The following is a 24,966-nucleotide window of genomic DNA, read 5'->3' as shown; positions in this document are numbered from 1 at the left end:
ATAGTGGAAAAGCAAGGACAAATGACAACGAAAGGGATGATCAAAAGCAAATTATACAAGAACTAATGCTGCTGGTGAAAAATATGGAGATCAATCAAACTAATTATGTCAAGGATGTGAAAACTTTATGCACCCACTTGGAAAAACGTATTAGGGAGATGGAGATCATGCAAAATCAGCATACTAAGGAAATTGAAGCCATAAAAACTAATCATGATACAGAAATTAGATTCATGCAAAGCAAGATGTCAGGCTTAGAGGAAAATATGGCGACCATGAAAGCTGATCATGATAGGGAAATTAATTTTATGCAAAACAAGTTATTAACTATGGATGAAGAAATGACTATCATGACGTTCGATCATAATAATCAGTTGGCCACCATGCAAGCAAATCATAAAGAAGAAATAAACTCCATGCAGTATTGCTTGATGAACATAAAGGAAAAGAACGATAAAGTAATAAAAGATATGGAAGAAGACCATGCCCGGCAAATCAGTGCTATAAAGGTTGATCACTCTAGTCAGATGGATGCCATTAAAATACAGGTTCAAAAGTTTCAACAATGGTCAGAGGATAAGAGAAACCAGGGGACATCAACAGATCATGAGCCTTCTCATTTATTGCAACAAGTTCCAACTTATTATGAGGAGGTCATTACTTCAATTGAAAGATCGTTAATTGAAGGTGATCCAGATAGACTTAAATATGATAAAGATCAGATGCAGGATAAAGAAAGACATATCACGCATATCTTACATACTTCATCTGATAGTTTTGAAACAGAAAGTTCCATGTCATCAGTGATACAACCTGCCACAAAGAAAAAGCGCAAGAGAAAGAGAATGAGACGAAGATTTGATGTATCAGACAGCCGCGAGCAGCTTGATTTTCGGATAGGAAAAAGTCCTACCATATGCAAACTTGGACATGCCACATCCGACAAGCAGCCGACAGATTTGCCTGAAAGCAGGCAAATGCTCAGTATACACTATATTGAACACATCTGATGCCATGGGGCATCCTTTGTATTGTATTTCTAACCCTACTCCTTGTTTTTTCCACATTTTTTTTTTCTGTTTTAGGATTAGATTTACTTTTCTAGATAGTTAATAAATGAAGAGTTTTTATCTTTCCTGTGCTTAATGTATATGATGATTTTTGGATGGACACTACTTATTTTTGTGCTGTATGGATGCAGATTCTGGATTCTCACATTCCTACAGAGCAGCAACGTGTCCCCAAGTAGAGCCAGATGTTGACCACTGCCGGTCAACTACCCATGCAGTACACCCGCTTTTTTTGCAAAAAGGGGTAGCACCTGATCGACGTGACCGTGCCATCCTGCAGTCATCAACAGCTTGATCGATTTATGTTGTAAACCCAGTCTGCATATATGAAATGTAAATAATCTTAGCAGATATGAGTCGTGTATGTAAATTGCCTGGGTGGACCTAACTTTCTAATGATAATCTACGTCCCGGAAGTTTTTTCGTCTCACCGATCCATGATCGGCAGAGTTTTCCTTCAGCCTGACCCCAAAGCCGGGATTGATTTTGTCATTAAAATTTTAGGAGAATCCTAGTGTATTAATCTGCTAGATTATAGTTGTGTCGCAGAACTGGGTGGTTTATGAGGGTCTGTGTTAAGTGGGTTTGTCCCCTTAAGATGTAAATTGTAAAAGTCATGATGTAAAGTGTCTTGAGGGTTGGAAAATATTTTAAATCCTCTCATGAGTCCTAAGTCCTAGGTCTAGGTGTTTTTTCCAAAGGCTAAGTTCGAGGATCCATTTAGAAAATGAATTAAAAAATTAAAAATAAATAAATAAATAATTGGAAAAAAAAAAAATTAATAATAATAATAATAATAATAAAATAAAAAATTACAAAAAATTATAAAATAAAGCAAAAACCCTAAAAAAATAATAAAATAATAATATTTTGAGTAAATACATGCAAAATTTCATTTTCTAATGAATTAATAATTTCGACGGATGAGATTAAGAGATGTCTTGATCCTCATCGACGGTCGAGATCATTTCGACATGGATCACTCGAACTAGCCGTTGGGATCTTTTCCTTTAAATAGGGTGCTAGGGGTCATTTCAGATCATTGGATCTGTGAGTCTTGTGCTGAAGAAGCTCTCTTGTAGTTCATTTTTTGTGCAATAAAGAAGACTTTGGGGTTAAAAATCTTGCTGGTGTTACTCTTCTGAAAATGCTGTAAGATTGTTCTATTTGTTCTGCAAAATTTTATTTTCAGCCATTAATGATAGCTTAATGAAGATTGATCCAGGCACAGGTATCTTGTCTGATCTTTGGGGTTTGAATAATAGTTTAGATTCTGAAATATATTGGCAGGAATCTCCATTTGATCAGGGTTTCACTGTTGTTTTCTCCTTCTACGTTGATGGTTGATTTTAAGCTGTGCAGGAAATCCTTTTTTCAGATTACCGGGCGTTAGGGGAAGTTCTCGGCTGAACCAGCCAACTCCCGGATTGTGTTTTCTGAAAGAGCCCAGCTAGTTCGTGATCCTGGCTGAGCTACATGCACGAGGATTACCTCCCCGATAAGGCGGTTTCCTCTCTCCTCCTACCACGCGTCAGTCAATGAATGGTATCGAGTGAGTCCGCCCCGAAAACCACTTACAGCCTTGAGTCCGCCCGAAAATCACTACCACTTTTTCAAACCTGCTTTTTGGAATATAACCACGTGCATTCACTCTTCATCCGTATTATTGATTTCTGCCTATATTATATACTCCTCCGCTCTTTTGGCCTTCCTGTGGCTTTCGATACCATTGTTTATGCTTCTCTGCTATGTGTTCCTCTTTGTTTCATCCGTTGAACTTCTTCCTCTGGCTTTTCTTTGACTGATCCTGTTCTGATATTCTGCATTGTCTTGATTTCTGCTGCTCCTTTGTTAACTCCTCTGTTAGCTCCTCTGATGCTCTGTTGCTCTTTGTTCTTCTGATAGTGCTTTCCCTTGGACATATCTCTCTATGACTTCTGATGACTCTGTTTATGTAACTTCGCTGATGCGATCCTCTTTCCAGTGGCTTTGCTCCTGTTCTTCACAAGTCTGATTTGCTTCTCCTTGGCTTCATATTGACATTAATGACAATCTAGATCAACATCCACCTCTTAGATCAATTCCTTACTACGAAAGCCCAAGATTCAGCAGTAGTGAGATCGACTTAGTGTCAGATGATGCAGTGGAGTGTTTGGAGGATAGATGTAGTAGCTTGGGACCATAGACTGATCAGCGCAAGGTTGGCAGTAGTGCAGATGACATAGTGCAGAAGTCAGCAGCAACACAAAAGATTCAGAGGGTCAGAGACTAGAGCAGTCATATTCCAACATTTATGGTACTATGTTGAACATAGTTAAGTTCTGTTAATTTTGGGTGGCTTTTCAGTTTCTTATTTCTCAACAACTGAGTTGCAGTGCACCAGTTAGCAGTGGCAATGCTATGGGCAACATGATGCAGCATATTGAGAGGGAGCTACAGTAAAGATGCAACAGTGATAGTGACAGTGTCATGGGCAGCAGTGAGTGGATGAAGGGCAGCAAGTCGAGCATCAACAGGACAGAGGACCGATGTCATGGATCAGTGTGATACTTTTGCTAGGAAGTATTGCTAGAGCACATTCCTCGCTAAGAGAAAGTGTTGATTTTTGGGTAGCATCAGATGTGCTCTAGCTCCGAAATTTTGTGGAAGGGCTAGAACACATGAGATCTCCAAGACCCAGAAATCATTTGGAGAAATTCCACCCTGAATGTGTGTTATTCAAATAATTAATTAGTTTTAATGGTGCCTAAGTTCAAACTTAGGAAATTAAAATAATTAAAGTGAATTGATGTAAATATGGGTGAGAAGATTCTAAGTGACGAGGATCAAGTCTAATTTAATATTAGTCGTTAATTAGAGATTAGATCACGATCGTTGAAGACTGAACGGGAAAAGTATAAGATGGAGGCTTGAGGATCATTTGGAAATACGCACAGAGAGATTGAGGAAATCGATTTTATGAGGTGAGAAGTTCTCAGGAGGAAAATCGATGGGGGGATCTTGCAACTGAGGGGTAAAGAGAATCCGGGAGCAGGACTTTTCGAAAAATATAGAGCAGAGAGGCGGAGAGAGCTTGCAGAGAGGCAGCGCAGTAGCCGGGAGAGCTGACGCAGAAAAGTTGTCTGTCACGCAAAATCCGGAACTGTCAAAACATCCAAAACTGCATAATAATAAACCCTCAGAGCTATTGCACCGGTTTTTCCGCATTGGGTTTTTTCGGGGACTATTGTGTCTGAAAATAAGTGTGTCCTATGTATCTTGTTCTTTGCTCTGTTTTCTGTTTCATCAAATCAAATATTTAATTAGTGTAGGCTGCAGAAGTAATTTGCTTCAGTATTCAAAAGAATAACTTGATGAATTTAATTTAAAAATCAAGTAGGTAAAGTAGATTCAGATTTGCTGCAGCAAGGGTTCCTTCAGAGTTTAGAAATTTTCAGTCTTATCATTGCAGCAGCTCTTATTTCCTTGGGCCGAATTATTTCACTGGGTCTAGGAACCCAAGCAGACCGAATTTCTTATTGGCAGATATCAAATTGTTGGAGGTCAACTGTTTGCTGGACCAAATTTGTCCACCAAGGCCAAGATTCAAGCAGGCTGAGGGTTTATTTCTACAAGCTGAATTACAAAATCCTTGGAGGACGAGTTACATCTTCTTGTTGGCCGAGAATCATTCTCTATTTGCTAATCAAGATTCGCTGTGTGGGGGATCGAGTTTCCTCATCTGGTACAGACTGACAAATTATAATATACAGACTGAAATTCTGTTGGTTGCAAGGCTGATTTAATAATATTTGAGGGCCAAAGTCGTTCTCCAATAGCCGAATTTTGTAGGAGTCCAAGTCTGTTCCATTGAAGGACAGATTGTAGCCTATTATCCAGCCAATTCATGCCTTTTGTGGGGTTGCTACAGTTTACAATATTTAAATGTTGGGCATGTAAATGTCTGATCAGTAACAACAAATAAGATTGACTGCAATTGGTTATCCATATTTGACTTAACTTATGGAATAAGGGTTTGATATCTAAATCGTAGTCAAATTGTTTGAAGATATATCCCTATGATCAAAATGTTTCGCTTGTTTTCATGCTAAGCATTAGAATAAATGTTTGCAAGTGTTTGTGTAACGACCTATCTATAATATAGAGAACACAAGAATATTAGCATGCATACGATGCACGCATATGATAGCTACATATGCATGTATCACATGCACCGCACTAGTATTTATATACTAAATTAATTATAAGTATTAAATATCATGACACTCCTTCAAATAGAAGATATATTCACCCATCAGCACCCATATTGCTTAATGCATCATGATTAATGGGCAAATACCAATGATATAAATTAAAATGTATAACGTAAAAATAATTATAAAGAGATAGATGTTAAAAATTAAGCTAATCTTAAAAGATGGTTATATAATTATATATCTTAGAATATTAATAAATTAATAAAATGATAAAAAAATAAATTAAAGATAAGGTACCTAGTATGAACCTAGGACCTTTATGAGGCGGAGATGGAGGCTCTGAAACCGCGCTCCGCAGAAGACCGCGACGGTTTCGGATGAAATCAACTTGCATCGGCTGCAGGACCACAGAACGGTAGATTCTGTCGGGAGATAGGGTTTTTCGGAACTGGTGACAGCGCGACGGCGACGGTAGCAGTTTTTCGACATGGAGGACTTTCCGTTAACGGACCTCGTGGATTATTCCGAGGATCCGCTATCTGGACAGGCGGTGTTCACCGACCCCATTTTCTCATCTTCGGTTTTGACATCTGATACTGCTCAGGAACTACAGGCTAGGGTTTACTTGACGCCTAATACCCCAACAGAACAGGGTCTTGAGGCTCCGTCGTTATCTCCCGGGACCGCTTTCTTGCTCGCGTCTTCATACCCTGAGGCTCTGACTCTTGAAGATATACCTTCCGCTCCGATTGTCATTCCTTCCTCGCTCTCGGATCCTAGGGTTTATGTGCCCCCGCAGCCGAACCCGGCTACCCCCTCTGTGTCTATTGGGCCAAAGCCCTCCGGATGTTTCGGCACTCCAGTGGTAAATACAAGTGCTCCGGGGCCTAGCTCGGCGGGCACCTCAAACCCCCTTTCAGACCACCCTTGCGCCCCGAGAACAAAGAAGCAGAAGGCAAGATGTGTTAGGGCTATCAGAAAGGACACCACTGTCACTTTTGGGAATTCGACAAGTTTCGAGGAAACCATGGCGCTCGCATGCACCGTCCTAGTTGGTCACGTGCGAGGACGCACATTCTCGGCAGATCGCTTGCTTCGATGGGTTAAGGAGATTTGGGGCTCTCTGCTCCCTACGCTCCCTGAGGTTGAGGTTCTCCCACGGGGATGGTTCACCCTCCAATTCGCGAAAGAAGATCACACGAACATTGTACTTGAGCACTATTGGCACATAGAGACCGCTCCAGTACTCTTGAAGCGATGGACTCCGTTATTCGATCCTGAAAGGGAGCAGATCGCTGCTGGACCTCTGTGGGTAAGGCTACCCGGACTCCCTAGGCAATATTGGAATGAAGAGGCCTTCATCAAAATTGGAAACGCTCTGGGGAGGTACTTGGATCATGACCGCTCTTATGTAGACACTCGGAGAAGAACCATGGCTCGCATCCTGGTACATCTTGACACCAGGGAAGGGTTGGAGGAGGACATCACTCTGCAATGGGGAAGGCACAAGCGCATCCAGATACTGGACTATGAGGGTGTCCCATTTCGATGCAATCGGTGCCACCAGGTAGGGCATCTCTATAAGGATTGCCCTCTCAATAATCGTGGAGACAACCCTCCAAAAGTTACTCCTATTGTTCCTCGAAGATCTGCGCCTCAGATCTCTCCGCCTCAGAAGGTTTCATCGAATCCACATGGAGGGCTTCATCATTCACCGTCTTCTGCTGAGGGCACTTTCACTCCTCCCATGACAAGGACAAGAGCAGCAGCTGCAGCAATTCAGAAATCGGGTACTGATCTTCCTCAATCAACTCTTTCTCTTTCCCTTACATCTGATTGCTTTAACTCTATCTCTGTATCTAAGGCACAATGCTCAATTCCGCCGCCCCCTCCTACTACTACCTCTATCCCTCCTTCCCTTACCATTGATCACTCCCTGTCCCCATCTCGCCCTTATGTGTCTCATCCTGAATCAAAACCCCCTCACCATTATTCTCTTCGGCCCCGTCCCTCTCAATCTGTATCTGATGGTACCTCGGGGTTATGCATTATTCCCCCTGAACCTGGTCACACCTCAGCCAGGGGTCGAAAATCCAATCTGAACAAAGCCATTAGGCGTGCTGGGGCTGAAGTTGCTTCGGGACGTCAATCCACCATTGTCGGGGCCCTTAGAGCTACAATCCCCCCACAGCGGGGTCCCCCATGAAGTGCCTTTCCTTCAACTGCAGGGGTTTAGCTAGCTCCCCCAAAAAGCTAGCCCTAAAACGACTTTTTCAGGTCGAATCTCCTGACATCATCCTCCTTCAAGAGACTCTGGGTTCTGCAGAATCCATATCTCTCGCCTTAAAATCGATTGCGCCTAGGTGGCAGTTCATAGGTTTGGATGCTATGGGCCGTTCGGGTGGTATGGCCATTGGACTAAATCCCTATTCCATCAGATTGGACTCTTCTTGGGGAGGGCCTGGATATTTGGGAGCTGACATTTTTTCAAAAGACCTTGGGCTGCAACTGCGCATCATCAATATATATGGACCCTGTCAGCAGAGAGAAGGTTTCTGGAGCACCCTCCTTGATCGATCTTTGATGCAAGCGGAAAACCTGATCATAGGTGGCGACCTAAATTTCTCCTTGGGATATAGTGAATCTTGGGGCTCATCTGCTCAAGCAGATCCCATATCAGAATTCATGAGGAACCTGCTCGAACAGCATGACCTCATTGATATCCCTATGAATCATCCTCTCCCCACCTGGAGGAACCGGAGGATCGGGCCAGCAGCTTTGGCTCGCAGACTTGATCGTTTTTTGATCAAGGGACCGCTGCTTCGTCATCTCCATCGCTATAAACAGTGGGTGAGTTCGGGGGGAATTTCGGATCACTCTCCCATCCTGATGGAAATTTTGGGCCCCCAACCAAAACCAAAAGCTCCTTTCAAATTCAATCATCATTGGTTGCAGGACCCTGAATTCTCTAAACTGGTCACGGACTTTTGGGTTGCTCACCCTATTGACAGAGAATCCTCTTTGGCTAGGGGTTTTGTCAAAAATCTGACGGAACTCAAACATATTGTGATCGAATGGGCTAAGACGAAAAAGGCCAAGGAAGATGAACTGCTCATCTCGATAGAAGCTGACATACACGCTCTGTTGGATGAACAAAACCTGGGCTTTAATTCTGTGGAAAGTAAAAACAGGCTGGTCGATCTAGAAAAGCAGAAGCACAGCATTCTCAAGTTCAGAGAGGAATCGATCAGGCTGAGGAGTAGAGCCACTTGGCTAAAGGCAGGGGATGAAAACTCCAGATTCTTCCATAATTATGCAAATGGGAGGAGGGTGGCAAATACCATCTGGAACCTACCCTATCCTGATGGGGGTCTGGCAGACTCCTTCAACAAACTCTCCAGACTTGGCACCTCCTATTTCAAAGGTATCTTCAAATGCCCTGAGGGAACCAACCTTGCTGAGATCATTCGTGTAGCTTCCCATTTCTCGAGGTTCGTTAACAATGAAGACTTGGAGGATCTCAATGCACCGTTCACCATAAATGAATTGGAGAACACCATAAAATGGTTCCAGAAGGAAAAGAGCCCTGGTCCTGATGGATGGACCATTGAATTTTATCTGGCCTTTTATGACATCATTGGTGAAGACATTTTAAAGGTGGTGGAGGAGAGCAGAACTTCTGGCCAGATCTATCATGCCATAAATACCACCTTCATCGCTCTCATTCCCAAGTCAGACTCTCCATCATCCTTCGCTGATTTTCGTCCCATTTCGCTCTGCAATGTTCTCTATAAGATCATATCCAAGATTATTGCCAATAGGATCAGACCCATCCTATCCAAACACATCGCTCCTCAGCAGTTCGCTTTCTTGGAAAATAGGCAGATTCATGAAGCCATTGGCTCTGCTCAGGAAGCCATTCACTCTATTTGGTCCAAGCACCTCAAGAGCATTCTTCTCAAAATTGACCTCTCAAAAGCGTTTGATAGAGTCAGCTGGCTCTACATCAAAATGATTCTCATCCACCTGGGCTTCCCTCATCAGCTTATCACTTGGATTATGGCTTGCATCACTTCACCTACTTATAGTATTCTGATTAACGGAGCTGCATCCCATTTCTTCCACTCCGAAAGAGGACTTCGTCAGGGATGCCCCCTTTCCCCCCTCTTGTTCCTATTGGTAACTGAAGCGCTCAGTCGACTCATCATTTCCGCAAGGAGGGATGGCACCATCCGAGGCTTAAAGATCTCAGATGCTTGTTTCCTAACTCACCTTCTGTTCGTGGATGATGTCCTTATTCTCCTTGATGGAAGCATCAGGGATACCTCATCCTTCAACAGAATCCTAAATCTTTTTTCTCATGCCACAGGGATGGTGGTAAACCATGAGAAGTCCTCCATCACTCTGGTTGGTACTTCTGCAGCTGAATCTCAATCAGCTATGCGGGCCTTCCCTTTTATCACTCAACCTCTGGATCGAGGTCTTAAATACCTTGGATACTGGCTAAAGCCTACAGCCCAAAAGATAGCTGACTGGGTGTGGCTTGTCACCAAGATTGAGAAGAAAATATCATGTTGGTACTTCAGATATCTCTCCAGAGCAGGCAGATTAACTCTGATCAAATCCGTGCTGGAAGCGACCCCTGTTTTTTGGATGGCACTAGCATGGATACCCCGGAACATCCTCTCTAAGATTCAGAGACTATGCAACAGATATTTGTGGCCTGGAAAGGAAGAGAAGCGCACCTTTGCTTGGATCTCCTGGAACAAGATTGCTCTCCCCAAGAAATGGGGGGGATGGGGATTAAAGGATCTGGCATCTTTTGCAAAAGCACTTGCTGCAAAGATGGGTTGGGCGCTGTTGACTTCCCATAGTTTATGGACTAACATTACATACCATAAGTACATCTGGCCTCTTGACATCATCGATTGGGCTAGACTCCCAAGCTGGAACAGAACGGGCATCTCTTCCATATGGAAAGCCCTCCTTCACTCCCTCCCCCTCCTCAGAAGCAATATCGTATGGCGTATCAAGAGTGGAAACAAAGCGCGCATAGGTATGGACCCTTGGAGCGGGTGTGGAGGTAGACACAGGCTTCCTCCAGACCTGATTGCCCTCCTAAACTCCCGAGGCATTAAGGTGCTTGCTCAGATCGCTGATACTGAGGGCTCTGACATATTACATCAGGCTTGGAAATCGGGCACCCAATTAGACATCCCTATCAGATGGCACGAACCTTGGAAAGCATACTGCGATGCCCTCTCTGAATCCCATATCAGAATTGTGGAAGGGCCGGATGAACTCATCTGGCAGTTGGCTGACAGTGGGATATACTCTCCTCGAGAAGGATATAAAGTCATCATCTCCCACAGGAAGCCGGAAGTGCTTGATCGATGGTGGCACCAGATTTGGAAGCTAAATGCATCGCCCAGGTCAAAATTATTCTCTTGGTGTGTCCTACGCAATCGCATTCCCACTGATGAACACCTAAAGCGCAGAGCTGTATCCGGTCCCTCGCGATGTGTACTATGCAAAACAGACTCAGAGACCACCGAACACTTATTCTTAAGATGCCCCATTGTTCTTCAATTATGGCATAACATCAAACTCCATATTCAGTTCTCTGGGGATTGGTCTGGTACAGACCTCATCGACGCTTGGATCGACTGGGGAAACAAACACAGTGGCTCGAAAGCTGTAAACCTTCCGATCATAGTTAACTGGACTATTTGGAAGGTCAGGAACCGAATGATCTTTGATGGATGGGAGGCTAGGTGGCCTCTCGTTGAAGCAGGAATCATTACAGCTTTTAACGAATTACCAAATACTCCTCTCTTAAAACAGCGACGATCGACCCCTCCTCCCACCATCAACACGAGCTCGCCATGGGCCTTCTTCGATGGGGCTGCAAACGAACATGGCTGCGGAGCGGGCATCATTATCCACAAATCCTCGAGGCACTTCTACCACATCAAAGTGGGATTGGGGGATGGCACAAACAATTACTCTGAGCTCATTTCTCTTCGTCATTTGCTACATTTTGCACTCAGTCACCAATGCACCAACATCAACATTTTGGGCGATTCACAGATTGTCGTTAACTGGGTCAATAGAGTTACCACATGTCACTCACACACCCTAAATGTACTGCTTGATGAAGTTTTTATACTAAAGGAAGCTTTTAATTTATTTCACATCTCTCATATATACAGAGAACATAACCAGACTGCTGACAAGCTTTCCAAGGAGGCCGCGGTGATGGAGCATGGATTATGGGAAATCACTGAATTTTTGGATCAGCAGGAGCAGAAGTTCTACCACCGGCCTTATATAGACCCGACATATCCTACTGCGGGTCAAGGGGCGATATAATAAAACAGTTTTATGTTTTTTGACTGCACATCATGATATATCATGCAATAGATTGCGGATTGCCAAAAATGGCACCTAACTTGCACAATTTTTGTAAATATAACAGACAGATATATAGCATTGAACTGCTATTATTGAGAAAAGGTACAGAACAGTTGGCATATGCTTTCAAAGCATCTACATATGTAATTTTTCATATTTATAATGAAATATTACGGATTTTTCCAGTGGAAAAATGAACCTAGGACCTTTATATTAAAAACAAACAAAAAAAGAATATTTAACCAAAACTCATAATAAGTATCAATATACCTTTAAAAAGAAATACATATCACGTGACATGGGAAGGGTGTCACCATAAGGAGAAGCGGTGGGTTGTTGGTGGAGGGGGCGGCCACCGCCAAGAAACAACATATAGGGGGCAGGGAACAGTTTTGGAGGGGCATCGGGAGTAGAAGAAAGAACCAAGGGAAGAGACATACTGAAGAGGGGTGAAATTTATAAACCGGAGTTACCAACAGAAGGAGAGCCTTGTTGTTCTAAGGTTTCTAGGCATGGGGAACAGTTTGCTTCAATTGAGAAACTTACTGGACTGAGTATCGAGGTTATGCTCAGTTTGGTTGTGTGGTTTCGGTCTTTTGGTAACAAAAGCGGGAGCAACTTGAGGCATCATCAACAGCAGAATACAGGTAGGTACTCCATACCAAACTGAGTAATTTAGTTATATGAATGTTGGTTAAGTCATTTAAGCTGCAAGCAGATTTGAAGAAAACACATATTATGTTTTAGAGCTTTACATTTCTGGTTAAATGACTCAGAGCCTTACAGTTTGTCAAAATGAATGAAGAAAATATTTAAGAATTGTTGCCAATTGTTTAGTAAATCTAGAAAGGGACAGTACATACAGGATATCCTTAACTAAAAGGTCAGTATTCTGATACTTGATTGCAATAAATTACTACCTAACAAAGAATGAAAAGATAAAATAATTGCAAGTATATAAGATTGTAAAGATAAGAAATTATTTGATCACATGCTTTGTTTATATATATTGTTTATACTATATAGTCACTAAAAGCTATAATGACAAAGCAACTAAGAGTCAAGATGAGAAAGATTGAATGTGAATTCTAAATCATTTCAAATATATTTTAAATGACACGTCACTTGCCAATGAAGGAAAAAGGTCAAGATGAAAATTACCAATTGATCCTGTCTGATGTCATCACCCTTTTTGAACATGACCTTGCATTTTCCACCGTCTGCAGTTTTGAAAGTCAAACGTAGAGGATGTAAAGCACTCTTGAATAGGGATGATTCCTCTGGTATTATCCCAGTGATTAAGACTTTAGGATCCAACGGTAAAGGTATTGCCTGGAGAGACAATTCAATAAATTAGCCATTCAGTTTGAAATTGTGTTAACATTGAAAAGTGACACTTCAATTGATATAATACTTATCAATATAGTGAAACCTTTAATTTGAGGATAGAATAGAAATACTCTAACTGCGCATTTCTACAATTGGAAGAAAATATGCTCAGTCAGAGAAAAGATGATTTAGTGTAATAACCTCTTCAAAGTAGGTGAGCTCACTCATAAGACCTGCAAGTAATTGTCGCAACCTCTCAATTTTCCTCTGAGTGCCACGGACAGTTTTAACATCTTTCATGATTGTGCACAACTGCGCAATTAATTCTGTCTGACGCACTAAACTCTGCCACATCTTAGCACCGTCATCATCTTCTCTCCCCTCAAGCTTGTACTGTAGCCAAACAACAAACGCATTTTGAGGAAGGCATTTTCAATTCTCCATTTTGCCAACATTCACAAAGTAACTGTGAAATTAAAGGATAAATAGTGTTCATGTAGTTCTATTGTCCCTAACGGGTCCATTAATGTTCTTCAAATAACATTTTATCTTTTCAACAATTACTAGGTCAGTTAGGAAACAATGCTTATCGGCAAAAAGCAGGAAATTCCCTAGCAAGAGACCTTTGTGTAGAAAAATGGCAAGATACTTGGAAATTCGAAAATAGCGATGCCATACAATTGTAGCTGGCAACTGCCCAAAATCTTAGCGAATGGTGTAGAAACAAATTTTTAAAATATAAAACATGATTTCAATTTTAAAAGTATACTTTTTAAAATAGCAAATTATCTAGAAAACATCAAATGATAAACATGGCTGGCAAGTTAATAATAATCTCATTTATATATCAAATCCCATATAGCATTATAGAATAGGCCATATGTATGAAAATATGAAATGAACTCTACAAAATTTACATAGCTCTAGAAAAGGCAAATTAAACTTAGGGTTATAATCATTAGAAATTTCCTACAATTTAGGTTTCAAATTACAAAATAACCCTAAGTTGACAAGATATGGATACAGATCCACATGATTTCTGAAAGCTAGGTTCCAGATACAGCATGGTATGACAAGTATAAAAAGATATTAAAAAAATTATAATTTAAAAACATAAAAAATAAAATTCAGAGTTAAGAATCAAAACCATTCAAAAATCACAATTTTTTGCAATGTTACTTGTTTTTGTTGCTTTTTCAACTATACTTTATCCTTGGGACATAAATGCTTGAAACCCACAATGAACTTTCTTGCCTTTTTCAAATATGCAACTAATTTCTCGAAATCAGTAAAGTCAAATTTCCTGAACAATCACTACCTTTTTGAAGATACTGGTGTTGGACCAATGGCAAGCCAATCATGTGAGGATCCAGAATGGTCATTATGTAATTCGTCGTCTATTTTGGTACTTTCCAGATGGAAAAACTGCAGCTGTTGGATTATAGGGCCTGTTACCCACAATTTTGTCCTTGACAAAATTGGGGTAATCAAGGGGAGAGATCAGGAAAGGGTGGTTCATATTCATCCAAAGCTACCAGACTATGATAATTTGGTTGCCATGTTTGAGGCAAGAAAATCTAATCTACGGTGAATTCAATATACTCCGAATGAAGAATACACCCAGAAATTTTCATAAAATGTAATAGCATTTGAAGAAATGGTTGATGGGATGAACTCAACCTAAATGTCCATGTGTACACAACATAATTCAGAATGTAAAATCCCAATTAAGGAAATTTTCCCAAATGGCAAAAAAATTCTGAGTTTTTCATGAAACATTCAGCTAGGCATTTTGTCCAACATGTCACATGCACATTGCTGTAGGTGAGTTCTGAATAGTTTTCAATTCAGTTTGGCCTTTAAACTCAAATACATATACTCATAAATGTCTCATAACAGAGATGTATTCATGCATTAAACTCAGTCAACCAAATATTATTCGAATAACACCATGCCGTAACAAAATCTGCTCCTTTCCATTAACATAAGCAACTCAGATTTATACAGTTAAATACTATTTACTGAAAGACAAACAGTGAGCTGATACAATAAATAGAAATCAGGGAACCTGATTGTTTTGAGATGATATGTTGACAGCGTCCTATTTTAGCAGTTTAGAGCAGCATTCAACAGCCCAGAAAGTGTTGAAGTCATTGCCTTTGTGAGAGGTATAAACCCCTTTGCAGAAGGCTATTCCAATCAGTCACACACACAGCCAATAAAGGGAGACTCCACCTCTGTCCAGCAACAAGGAAATGATTTCTACAGGCCCCCAAACGTCCTTCTGCAAGTCTACACACGCAGAGAACAATACTTCCAGCACCCACGTCTAGCAACAAGTGATTAAGGCCTATCTATAGATGATAGCAACCTCCAGCAGCCATGTAAAGTTCAACCCACGAGCAAGCACACAATCCCTTAAGAAATGCGCTGGCCAGCAATGTACAATGTGAAATACGGCCTTCACACAACAGGAACTCGACCCAACATTGACTTGAACTCAGCTAGAGAAAGAAACACTAGCTCGATCCTCTGAGTGGAAGGAAACTCGTCTTCTTTTGGGTGGAATTTCAACTTCAGACAGCCATGGAATGTGCAGCCACTTGATCACTGGTGTGTGAATCCCTTTCCTGAGCAAGACTTGGTCAGATTTGAACTCGGGAACTTGGCTCTTCGTAAACTTGTCTCCAACCTAAAAAGATGATATAGAAAATACCCAATAAGATAATAAAATCAACATGACAACACTTCTCTACCCCAATATCTTCTGAAAATCTTCTTCTCCATGAAAGCGCGATGGTGAAATTTGTGTGATCTCACTCCTTGACCAATTAGAATGTATAGTTTCAACACTGAAACCAGCTATGACAGCTAGGGTTTCCCAAACCTTAAACTTCTCTCCAAAAGTTATCCAAGAGCTATTTTCTAAAAAACACAAGTGAATGAATGAGGAGAGTCTCTTCACTTTTTCTCTCTTATAAACTTATGGCCATTTTTGCCGCCATTTTTTCCATTTTAACTTTTATAAAGTCACTTTATAATCTTTTCATTTTATAAAGTTAAAGTGACATTTCACTTGCCTAGGAAATGTCCCATTTTCACCCCATCATAATCTTTCAAAGCTAATTAAGTTAACTTATTAAATATTTGCCCACTATTAGCCTACAGAAACCATGTTAGGCTAGCTGACTCCATCATGTGCTTCCTAAGTGGTCGGGGACATTACAGCCCTCCCCACTCAAGATTGCTTGTCCTCAAGCAATTTCAACTCAAGATGTTTTAGCACTTGCTCACCACCCAAGTGGCATCCTCCAAGGGTAAGTCCTTCCATTTTACCAGGTACTCCTTCATTGTCCCACTTCGCAGCTTCCTTTCCCTTGTCTCTAGGATCTCTTTTCTAGAACCAAGGTCAACTCTCCCTCCTCGTCCGACGATGGAAGCTCTACTGATGTGACAACATGTTGCCCCATGGCCTTTTTAAGGCACGAGACATGAAAGACATTATGAATCTTACATCCCTCAAGAAGCTCACGCTCATAGGCCACTTCTCCTACTCGTCTCACGATTTTGTATGCCCGTACAACCTGGGTCTCAACTTTTTTGCCCTCTTTGTTTTGAGCGATGACTGCCGTGGGGCTAAAGATAAAGGCATACCATATCTCCCACTTCAATGTTGCGTTCTACTTTATTCTTGTCTACGTACAATTTCTACTAATTATGAGCCATCTATACATTGTCCTTGAGAACCCTTAAAATATCTTGGCTTTCTTGAATGCAGTCCTTGGCCAGAGGTGCCCAACTATCCCCAAACACTCTATCAGCAAATGTTGGGGCATCATATCCATATAATTCTTTGAAGGGTATCATGCCAAAGGACATGCGAAATGTGGAGTTGTGGCAATGCTCTCCCAAATGCAACCACTTTACCCATACCTTTTGTTGGTCGGTTACATAATTCCGGAGATAGCCCTCCAACCATTTGTTGACTATCTTTGTCTGTATCAGTGTGTGGGTAATCACTAATGATCGGTGCCAACTTGGTCCCCACAACTCTGAATATCTCCTACTAGAAGTTGCCCATGAACCAACTATCCTTGTCACTAACGATGGCCTTCGACAACCCATGTAATCGGAAGACCTCCTTAAAGAATAGCTTGGCCACCTACGTAGTTGAATAATTTGATGGTATAGTGAAAAAGTGAGTGAGTCGATCTACCACCACATATATACAGTCCTTTCCCTTTGTCGAAGGTAGCCCGGTGATAAATTCCATGGAAATGCTCTCCCATTTCTACTCTAGAATAGGGAGTGGGTGCAGTAAATTAGCTAGATGAGTGTCTTCAGCTTTGTTTTGCTAGCAAGTGTTGCATTCCTTCACAAACTTCAACACATCCATTTTGAGGCCCTTCCGAGTGAACCTCTCCCTAACCTGTTTGTAGGTCTTTGTGTATCCAGGGTGTCCTACTAAGGGTGAGATGTGAGTTTCCTACATAATTTTCTCTTTAAGCCTTTGATTCTAGTGACAGATAGATCTGGTCCTTGTAGTAAATGATACCATTCACAACTCAGTACCTATCATCATGAATCAACCCGACCAAAATTTCAAGGCAAATTTATTTTTTGAGTATTCCACAAGTAGTAGCAACTTCCAATCTTTTGTCATCTCCATGAGTGAAAAAGTGGGTGACATCCTCGAAAGAGCATCAGCCACTATATTTATTTTTCTTTGACGCACTCTATCTCGAAGTCGTAGGCCTACAATTTACTAATGCACTTTGGTTGCCTCTCACTCAGTTCCTTCCGCTCCATGATGAACCTTGAGTTGTTATGATCCATCTTTACTTTGAACCTATTTCCCACTAGATATTATCTGAATTTGGCTAATGCATGCATGATGGCCAACATCATTTTATCATAGATCGAATAGTGTCATTCATAATCTTTGAGTTTGCAGCTCTCGAACGTTATGGGGTGGCAATTATGCCTAAGAACTGCTCTTATCTGTCCCTAAAGCGTTGTATTCCAATATAAATGGAGGGTGAAATTTGGTGGTGCAAGCACAGGGCACATACTTATCACCTCTTTCATCTTCTCAAATGTTTCTTGTGCTTTCTCTAACGAACTGAAGGCTACCTTCTTGGTGAGGAATGTAAGTGGAGCTATTAACCGTGAGAAACCCTTAACAAACTTCCTATAGTAAGTGCAAAGACGAAGGAATTTGTTCAGTTTTGTTATGTTCTTTAGGGTGGGTCACTTAATGATTGCTCGGATTTTCTCCTAGTGTACCTAAACCCCATCATGCCCAATCACATGCCCTAGGTACAACATATTTGTCACACCGAACTCACACTTGGAATCCTTTGCATATAACTCCTTTTCCTCAAGAATCCCCAAAGCCTTATCCAAGTGCATCAAATGGTCCTCCCACGTCTTGTTGTTGATCAATATGTCATCAAAGAAAACTAGCAAGTACTTCCGCAACTATTTATTGAACACATGGTTCATGCATGACTAGAAAATTTAGCCCAAATGGAATATAACCAAGAACACATAATGCCCATAATGGCAACTGAAAACTATCTTCGGGATTAACTGCTCCCGAACACGAATCTGATGACAACAAGAACAAAGGTCAATCTACAAAAAATATTTGGCCCCTTTCAGTTCATCCATAGGCTCATCTATCCAGGGGATAGGGTATTGGTTCTTGATTATCTTCTTATTGAGAGCCCGATAGTCTATGCACATTTGCAAGGTGTCGTCCTTCTTAGCCATTACTACCAAAGAAGTGAACAAACTGGAGCTAGGTCAAATAGGACCCAACCTCAACAACTCTTTAATGGCCTTCTCTATCTCATCTTTGTAGACCTTGGGATGTCAATAAGGATTGGTTATCACTTCCTACACACGCTTTTCCAATTCTATAGCATGCTAAAAACCCCTATATGGTGGCTACTCCAGTTGCATGTTGTTTGTAATAAGGCACTCAACTGCCCACTCAACATTGCCTCGCCTCAATACTGCTTCCATGTGGTTGGATGATACTAGTCCCAATGGGTACCGATGCATGGCCCTCAAAACTACCCTTTTGTCGTCTACAGGATCTTTGAATTCCATATCCATATTCCGTTGATCCGTAGTACACTTCTCGATGTAGTAAAGCCACTGACAACCTAACACCATATTGGTGTCTAGCACATCCACCATGAAGAAGTCCTCAATCATTATGTAGTTCCCCATAGTTGCAATTTGGGGACATATCTTTTGTGAAATTTTTCAAGTCTAATTGCAGCAACTGGAATTAATTCTTCTAGCTGGATTAATTATGCAGTTTATTTTGTTACGAAAAAATAACAAATTAATCTCACTACAATTTTTCACCATAAAAAAACATTGCGCAAAATAAATTATTGGAAACTAGGAAATACAGAGCACATACACAAAAATTATGACATTGTTATTCTTGGACAACTATCCCCGAAAAAACCCAATGTGGGAAAACTGGTGCAACAGATGACGGATTATTATTTTGCAGCAATGAAATTTTGAGTACAATAAAATGGACGGCAAATTGGCTATCCTCTACAAGATAAATTGGCCATAACATTAGTGAAAAAAATCTTACCTCACCTGACACTGATCCAGCTCCAAAACTATCACGAACTAGGCTCCATGATGATGAAAACCCTACGTCATCCTTTGCGTCAATGTTGCGCAGTGCCTCACATGCACTGCCTAGAAGCTGCTTTGATCAAGCTATCTAGCCCAACTCAACCTCTCAAAATGACATGCTAGCTCCTCTGGAAAATCTCCCGATTTCCAACAACTAAATTGACCCTCAATCCAGCCAATCGAACTCTGCGTTTGTGCAAGCCCTACATAGCCTCACTGAGGAAACTCAACCCTCCTGTCGTTGACTCTCCGGAACTAGAAAACTTCCTCTGGATTCACTGTCTCTGCCCCTCGTTAGCTCACTTAACCCTCTGGCTCGAACTCTCTTCCTCTACTCAATTGTTGTCGCTATATAGCTCGATCTACTAAGGAAACTTGCTCTCCAAGTGTGTTCTCCATCAACCCCAACAACCTCCTCTTATAATCTCTAGTTGGATCACCAACCGCCACGATTAAATCCTTATCGACGGCTAAGATCAATTCTGAGTTGATCTATGTGAGTTTCTAGAGAATTCTCACCTTCCTTAATTAATTGTTGTTAATTAATCACTTTTCTTAAGTTAGACTTAGGAAAAATTTAATTACTAACTAATTAACTTAATTAAGGCATCTCTAGGTGGAAATTTCAAAAACGGTTTCTGGGTCTTGGAGATATCATGTGTTTTAGCCTCTCCACAAAGTTTGAGATTAGAACACCATCCGATGCTACAAAAACTAACACTCCCTCTTAGCGATGAAGGTGTTCTCACCTAGTCTCCATAACATCCTCCATACACAATGTTGATGACTAACAACTGACTATCTGTCACTATCCACCAACTATTTCTCAACTATGAAAACTACTGCATTTGTGTTGTTGCTGACACCAGACTGTACAACTGCATTGTTTCCAACCAGTCACTGCACTGCAACTAATCTCATGTTGTTGTTGCTGTTGCTGCAACTACTGCAAATGAAATCCATAAAGTGTTGAACCAATTGTGTATTCATGCTACAATTGTCTCTTGAGTCTTTGACTACTACTAGCCTCTACGCTGCCCATTGAGTCTGTCTACGCTGCAACTGCACTGCGCACCTCACCACCTGACTGCTACTAGTACTGCAATTGTCCCTCAAGAACTGACTGCATCAATCTGACATTGATCCATCTGCTACTAAATGTTGTGGGCCATTGTAGCAAGGGTGATGAGTCATGAGAAGAGTATACTACAAATGTCGCTCCTTTTCTATGGACCCTGCCCAAATCTCTTCAACTCTAGGATCTAAAGTTCGATGTCACCCCACTTCTCTCCTGGAGGTATAGTTGCATACAAGGTGAACTGATCCTCCAATTTGGAGGATAGTTGATCAATCTCTATCGAAGTTGTTGCCTTCTCCTGCATCTCCTTCTTGTCCTTCTTCCTCTAACGACACTGAGTGTTGTAGTCACCAAACTCACCACGTCTGAAGCAGTTAATCTTCGACAAGTCCTTTTTCTTCTTCCCTCCTCACTATAAACCTTGTCTCTGACTGGGACCTTTCTTTGCTTTCCCTTTTGATGCAAGGTGTGAAAATTTCTTAACAGACATTCTATTACTACAGCGATTGATTATTTCACCTACTTATTATTCTCAATAAATTATTTATGAAATCTCTTCAGTAAATATTAAAATAAATTCTACTGCAGATATCACATCATTTTATAGAAATAAACATATGCACAAGAATCAATCACATCAACACAATTGTTTTTGGACAATTGTTCTCAGAAAAACCCAATGCGAGAAAACCAGTGCAACAAAGGAGGGAGTTTATTGATCTTTAGCAATAATCGCTTTTACAGAAAATTTACATAGACACTGGGAGAATGAGACTTTTCTCTGAGACTTTCTGACACTCTGGAGTGGTTCCTTTCTCTACTGTGTCAGCCCTGTGTCACTCTGCTTGGCTCTGCGCTACTCTGGTCCCCCTCTACGTCATCCCTGCGTCTCACTGATCTGCGTCTCCCTTTGCGCTGTCTCTCAGAGTCCCTGCATCACTCTTCTAAGCTCCCAAGACTACTTCTAATTCCCCTCTTCCTCCACCCTGCAACTCTCCCTTTGAAATCAATCTCCTTCTCTTTGGAATCGATTTTCCTTGAGATATTGAGTATCTGTTGGTGTGTCTCCAAATGACCCTCAAGTCTTCTCTTATACTTTTCCTATTGATGAATCAACGGCCGAGATTAAGTCCGTAATCAATGGCCAAGATTAAAACAGACTTGATCCTCGTCTTTTAGAAGCTTCTCATCCTTATCTTTATTAATACCCATTAATATTTTTATTTTCCTAGGTTTAGACTAATAACTCCTCATTGGATGGAATTTCTCAAAACGATTTCTGGGTCTTGGAGATCTCATGTGCTTTAGCATCTCCACCAATTTTCATGGCTAGAGCACATCCGATGCTACCACAAATCAACACTCCCTCTTGGTGAGAAATGTGCTTTAGTAATGTTCCACCACTGAACATTACACTGATCCTTCACACTAGTACCCGTGTTGATGCTTGGCCTGCTGCCCAACATCCATTGCACTGTTGCTTCCTGTACTACTGCCCATTGCTCTGCCACTGCCACTGCTACATTTGTATTGTAACTCCCTCTTAACATGCTACCCATGCTGCCCATAGCACTACCACTGTTAACCGCTGCACTGCAACTCCTGATACTTATCCATTTCTATTACTGAAATGGATTCTTTATCATCCCCATCTTCTCCCTAAAACAAACGAACTTTGTTCTTCCTAGGGCCTTGGTGAGAATGGTCGCCACCTGTTCTCCTGTAGGAGTTTAGTTCAACTGTACAGCTCCTCTTTGGACACAGTCTCCGACATAGTGACACCTGATATCAATGTGCTTTGACTGATCATGAAATACTGGATTCTCAGAGAGCTTGACGCAAATCTGATTATCACACCATGATCTTGGTCGCATCCATCTTTCTATTGAATAAGTTCACAAGCAACTTTATCAGCCATATGGCTTCACACGAAGTTGTGCTCACGGCCATATATTTTGCTTCAGCTGAGCTCAATGCTACGGATTTCTATTTCCTACTGCACCAGGAAGTCATCCATGATCCAATGTTGAAACAGTACCTAGTGGTACTTTTCCGATCTCCTGAATTTCCAATGCAATCTGCGTCGGTGATCCCACTCAGCCTGATTTCATTACCTCTGGTGTACAATAGTCCATGCTCGATTGTTCCTTGTATATACCTGAGAACATGTTTGGCTGCTACCCAATGCGCCCTCTTAGGTTCGATCATGAATTGACTGAGGTTGTTGACAACGTAACAAATGTATACGCTGGTATTGACTAGATACATCAAGGATCCTATGAGCTTCCTGTACAAGGTGGAATCAACATCTTTGTATTTTGATGCATCAATCTTCTTCCAGTTGGTGATCATTGGAGTAGCCATAGGCCTACAGTCCTACATCCTGAATCTCTTCAGGATTTCTGTAGTATATCTCCCTTGTCCAAGGAAGATCTCACCCTTCTGCTGCCAAACTTCCAACCCCAGGAAATAGTGCATCTGTCCCAAATCCTTCATGTCGAATTCTGTGACTAGATTCTTCTTGCAGTCCTTGATGAGCCTGGATGTTCCTACTAGGAAGAGATCATCCGCATATAATACTAAGACTAGAGGCTAATTCTCTACAACCAAATAGTAGAGATTGGGATGTGCATCACTCTTGACGAATCCCATCTTTTGCAAGTAGCCATCAATTCGACCATACCAAGCTCTAGGTGCCTATTTGAGCCCATACAAGGCTTTCTTCAATCCTCATACATGAGATTGCCTCTCATGTGTCTCAAAGCCTTCAGGTTGTTCAATGTATACATCCTCTTCTATTACCCCATTCAAGAATGTCATCTTGGCATCCCTCTGATGAATCTCCCACCCCATCTGTGCTGCAAGAGATATCACGGTTCTAATAGATGTATACCTGGTTATTGGGGCAAAGGTCTCTTCGTAGTCTATTCCTTCCTTCTGAGCATACCCCTTAGCCACAAACCTGGCTTTGTATTTCTCTACACTGTCATCTACAGCATATTTGATCTTGTAGATCCATTTTGAACCTACCAATGATCTGTCTTGAGGCCTGGGCACCACTTCCCAAACATCATTCACCATTATAGAGTTATATTCCTCCACCATACTTGATGTTGAACGACCTCTTGAAAATTAGAGGGTTTCCCAACCTCAGCTACTAAGGAGTGGTATCTGTCTGGTTGTTTTTGCTCCCTTTTACTGTTCTTGGGTGCACCAATGAATTCCTCTGCATCCTGTAGAATCTGTCGGAGTTCCCAACTCTTCTTCCTCTGGTAGTAGGCTCATTTGTCATCTCTTCCTCTTCCTATGATTCTGTTGATTTGGCATAGCATCAGATGTGCTCTAGCCACGAAATTTGGTGGAGAGGTTGGGGCACATGAGATCTCCAATACCCAAAAAGGGTTTGCACAAATTCTAAATAGTTCAGGAGATATTAAAATAATTAATATTTTTAATGGAGTCCCTAAGTTTAAACTTAGGGAAAATAAAATATTAATGTGTATTAATATGAAACTATGTTAGAATGGTCCAAAAGACATGGATCAAGCCAGATCTAATCTTAGCTGTTGATTAGGGACTTAATCTCGACCGTTGATATGTCAACAGGAAAAGTATAAGAGGAAGCTTGCGGGTCACTTGGTGAACACACCAAAGTGATCAATCATTCTATTCTCTAGAGCAGGGTTCGCTAAGAGCGATAGAATCAGTGATCGGAGTTGCAACTAAGGAGCATTGAGTACAGAGAGACAGAGAGGTAGAGATAGTGCCGAGAGACCAGCGCACGAGCCAAAAAGAGTGACGCAGTAGCAGTCGGGGCTCATGCAGGGCCACGCAAAGGTAGCTGGGAGTTGCACAGAGCTTCAAAGAGGCCAGCGTTGCTGACACAAAGGGCCAGAAGGCTGATGCAGGGCCTCCTGAGGCTGACGCAGATCCATTCAGGGTGACGCAGGGCCAACGCTGGGCAAAGAGAGGCTGATGAAGTCCATAAAGGTAGACGCTGGGGTTTCTAGGGAAGATTGGACCCGAGGCGCTGCCGGGAGGATTATCTGGGGTTTCAGCCGGGACATTTGTCTCAAACTGAGAGGTATTACTGCCAAGGAAATTCTCTGTTGGGTAAGCCGGATTTGACACCCAGATTGCACTCTAATATTGCTTAATAATAAAACCCTCAGATAGTTGCACCGGTTTTCCCACATTGGGTTTTTCC

At 41.5% G+C, this 24,966-nt stretch overlaps 1 protein-coding gene across 1 annotated transcript in view; it reads right to left on the bottom strand.

The window, feature by feature from the left end:
• LOC149194393 (phosphatidylinositol 3-kinase, root isoform-like) overlaps positions 1 to 24,966 on the bottom strand; it is a 353,842-nt gene that overhangs the window by 121,694 nt on the left and 207,182 nt on the right. Inside the window, exons 12-13 of the mRNA XM_089405076.1 lie at positions 13,211 to 13,402; positions 12,842 to 13,012 (exon numbers count right to left, since the gene is read on the bottom strand). Of these exons, the coding sequence (XP_089261202.1) occupies positions 12,842 to 13,012; positions 13,211 to 13,402 (363 nt within the window). The remainder of the gene's footprint in view (positions 1 to 12,841; positions 13,013 to 13,210; positions 13,403 to 24,966) is intronic.

The sequence above is a fragment of the Pinus tabuliformis genome, chromosome 2_2 (genome assembly GCF_031772625.1).
Source record: "Pinus tabuliformis cultivar Carrire ecotype Pingquan chromosome 2_2, CPIR1, whole genome shotgun sequence".
NCBI classification, from domain to species: domain Eukaryota; kingdom Viridiplantae; phylum Streptophyta; class Pinopsida; order Pinales; family Pinaceae; genus Pinus; species Pinus tabuliformis.
The sequence above is the reverse complement of the archived record's forward strand: the minus strand, read 5'-3'. Positions and strand labels throughout refer to the sequence as shown.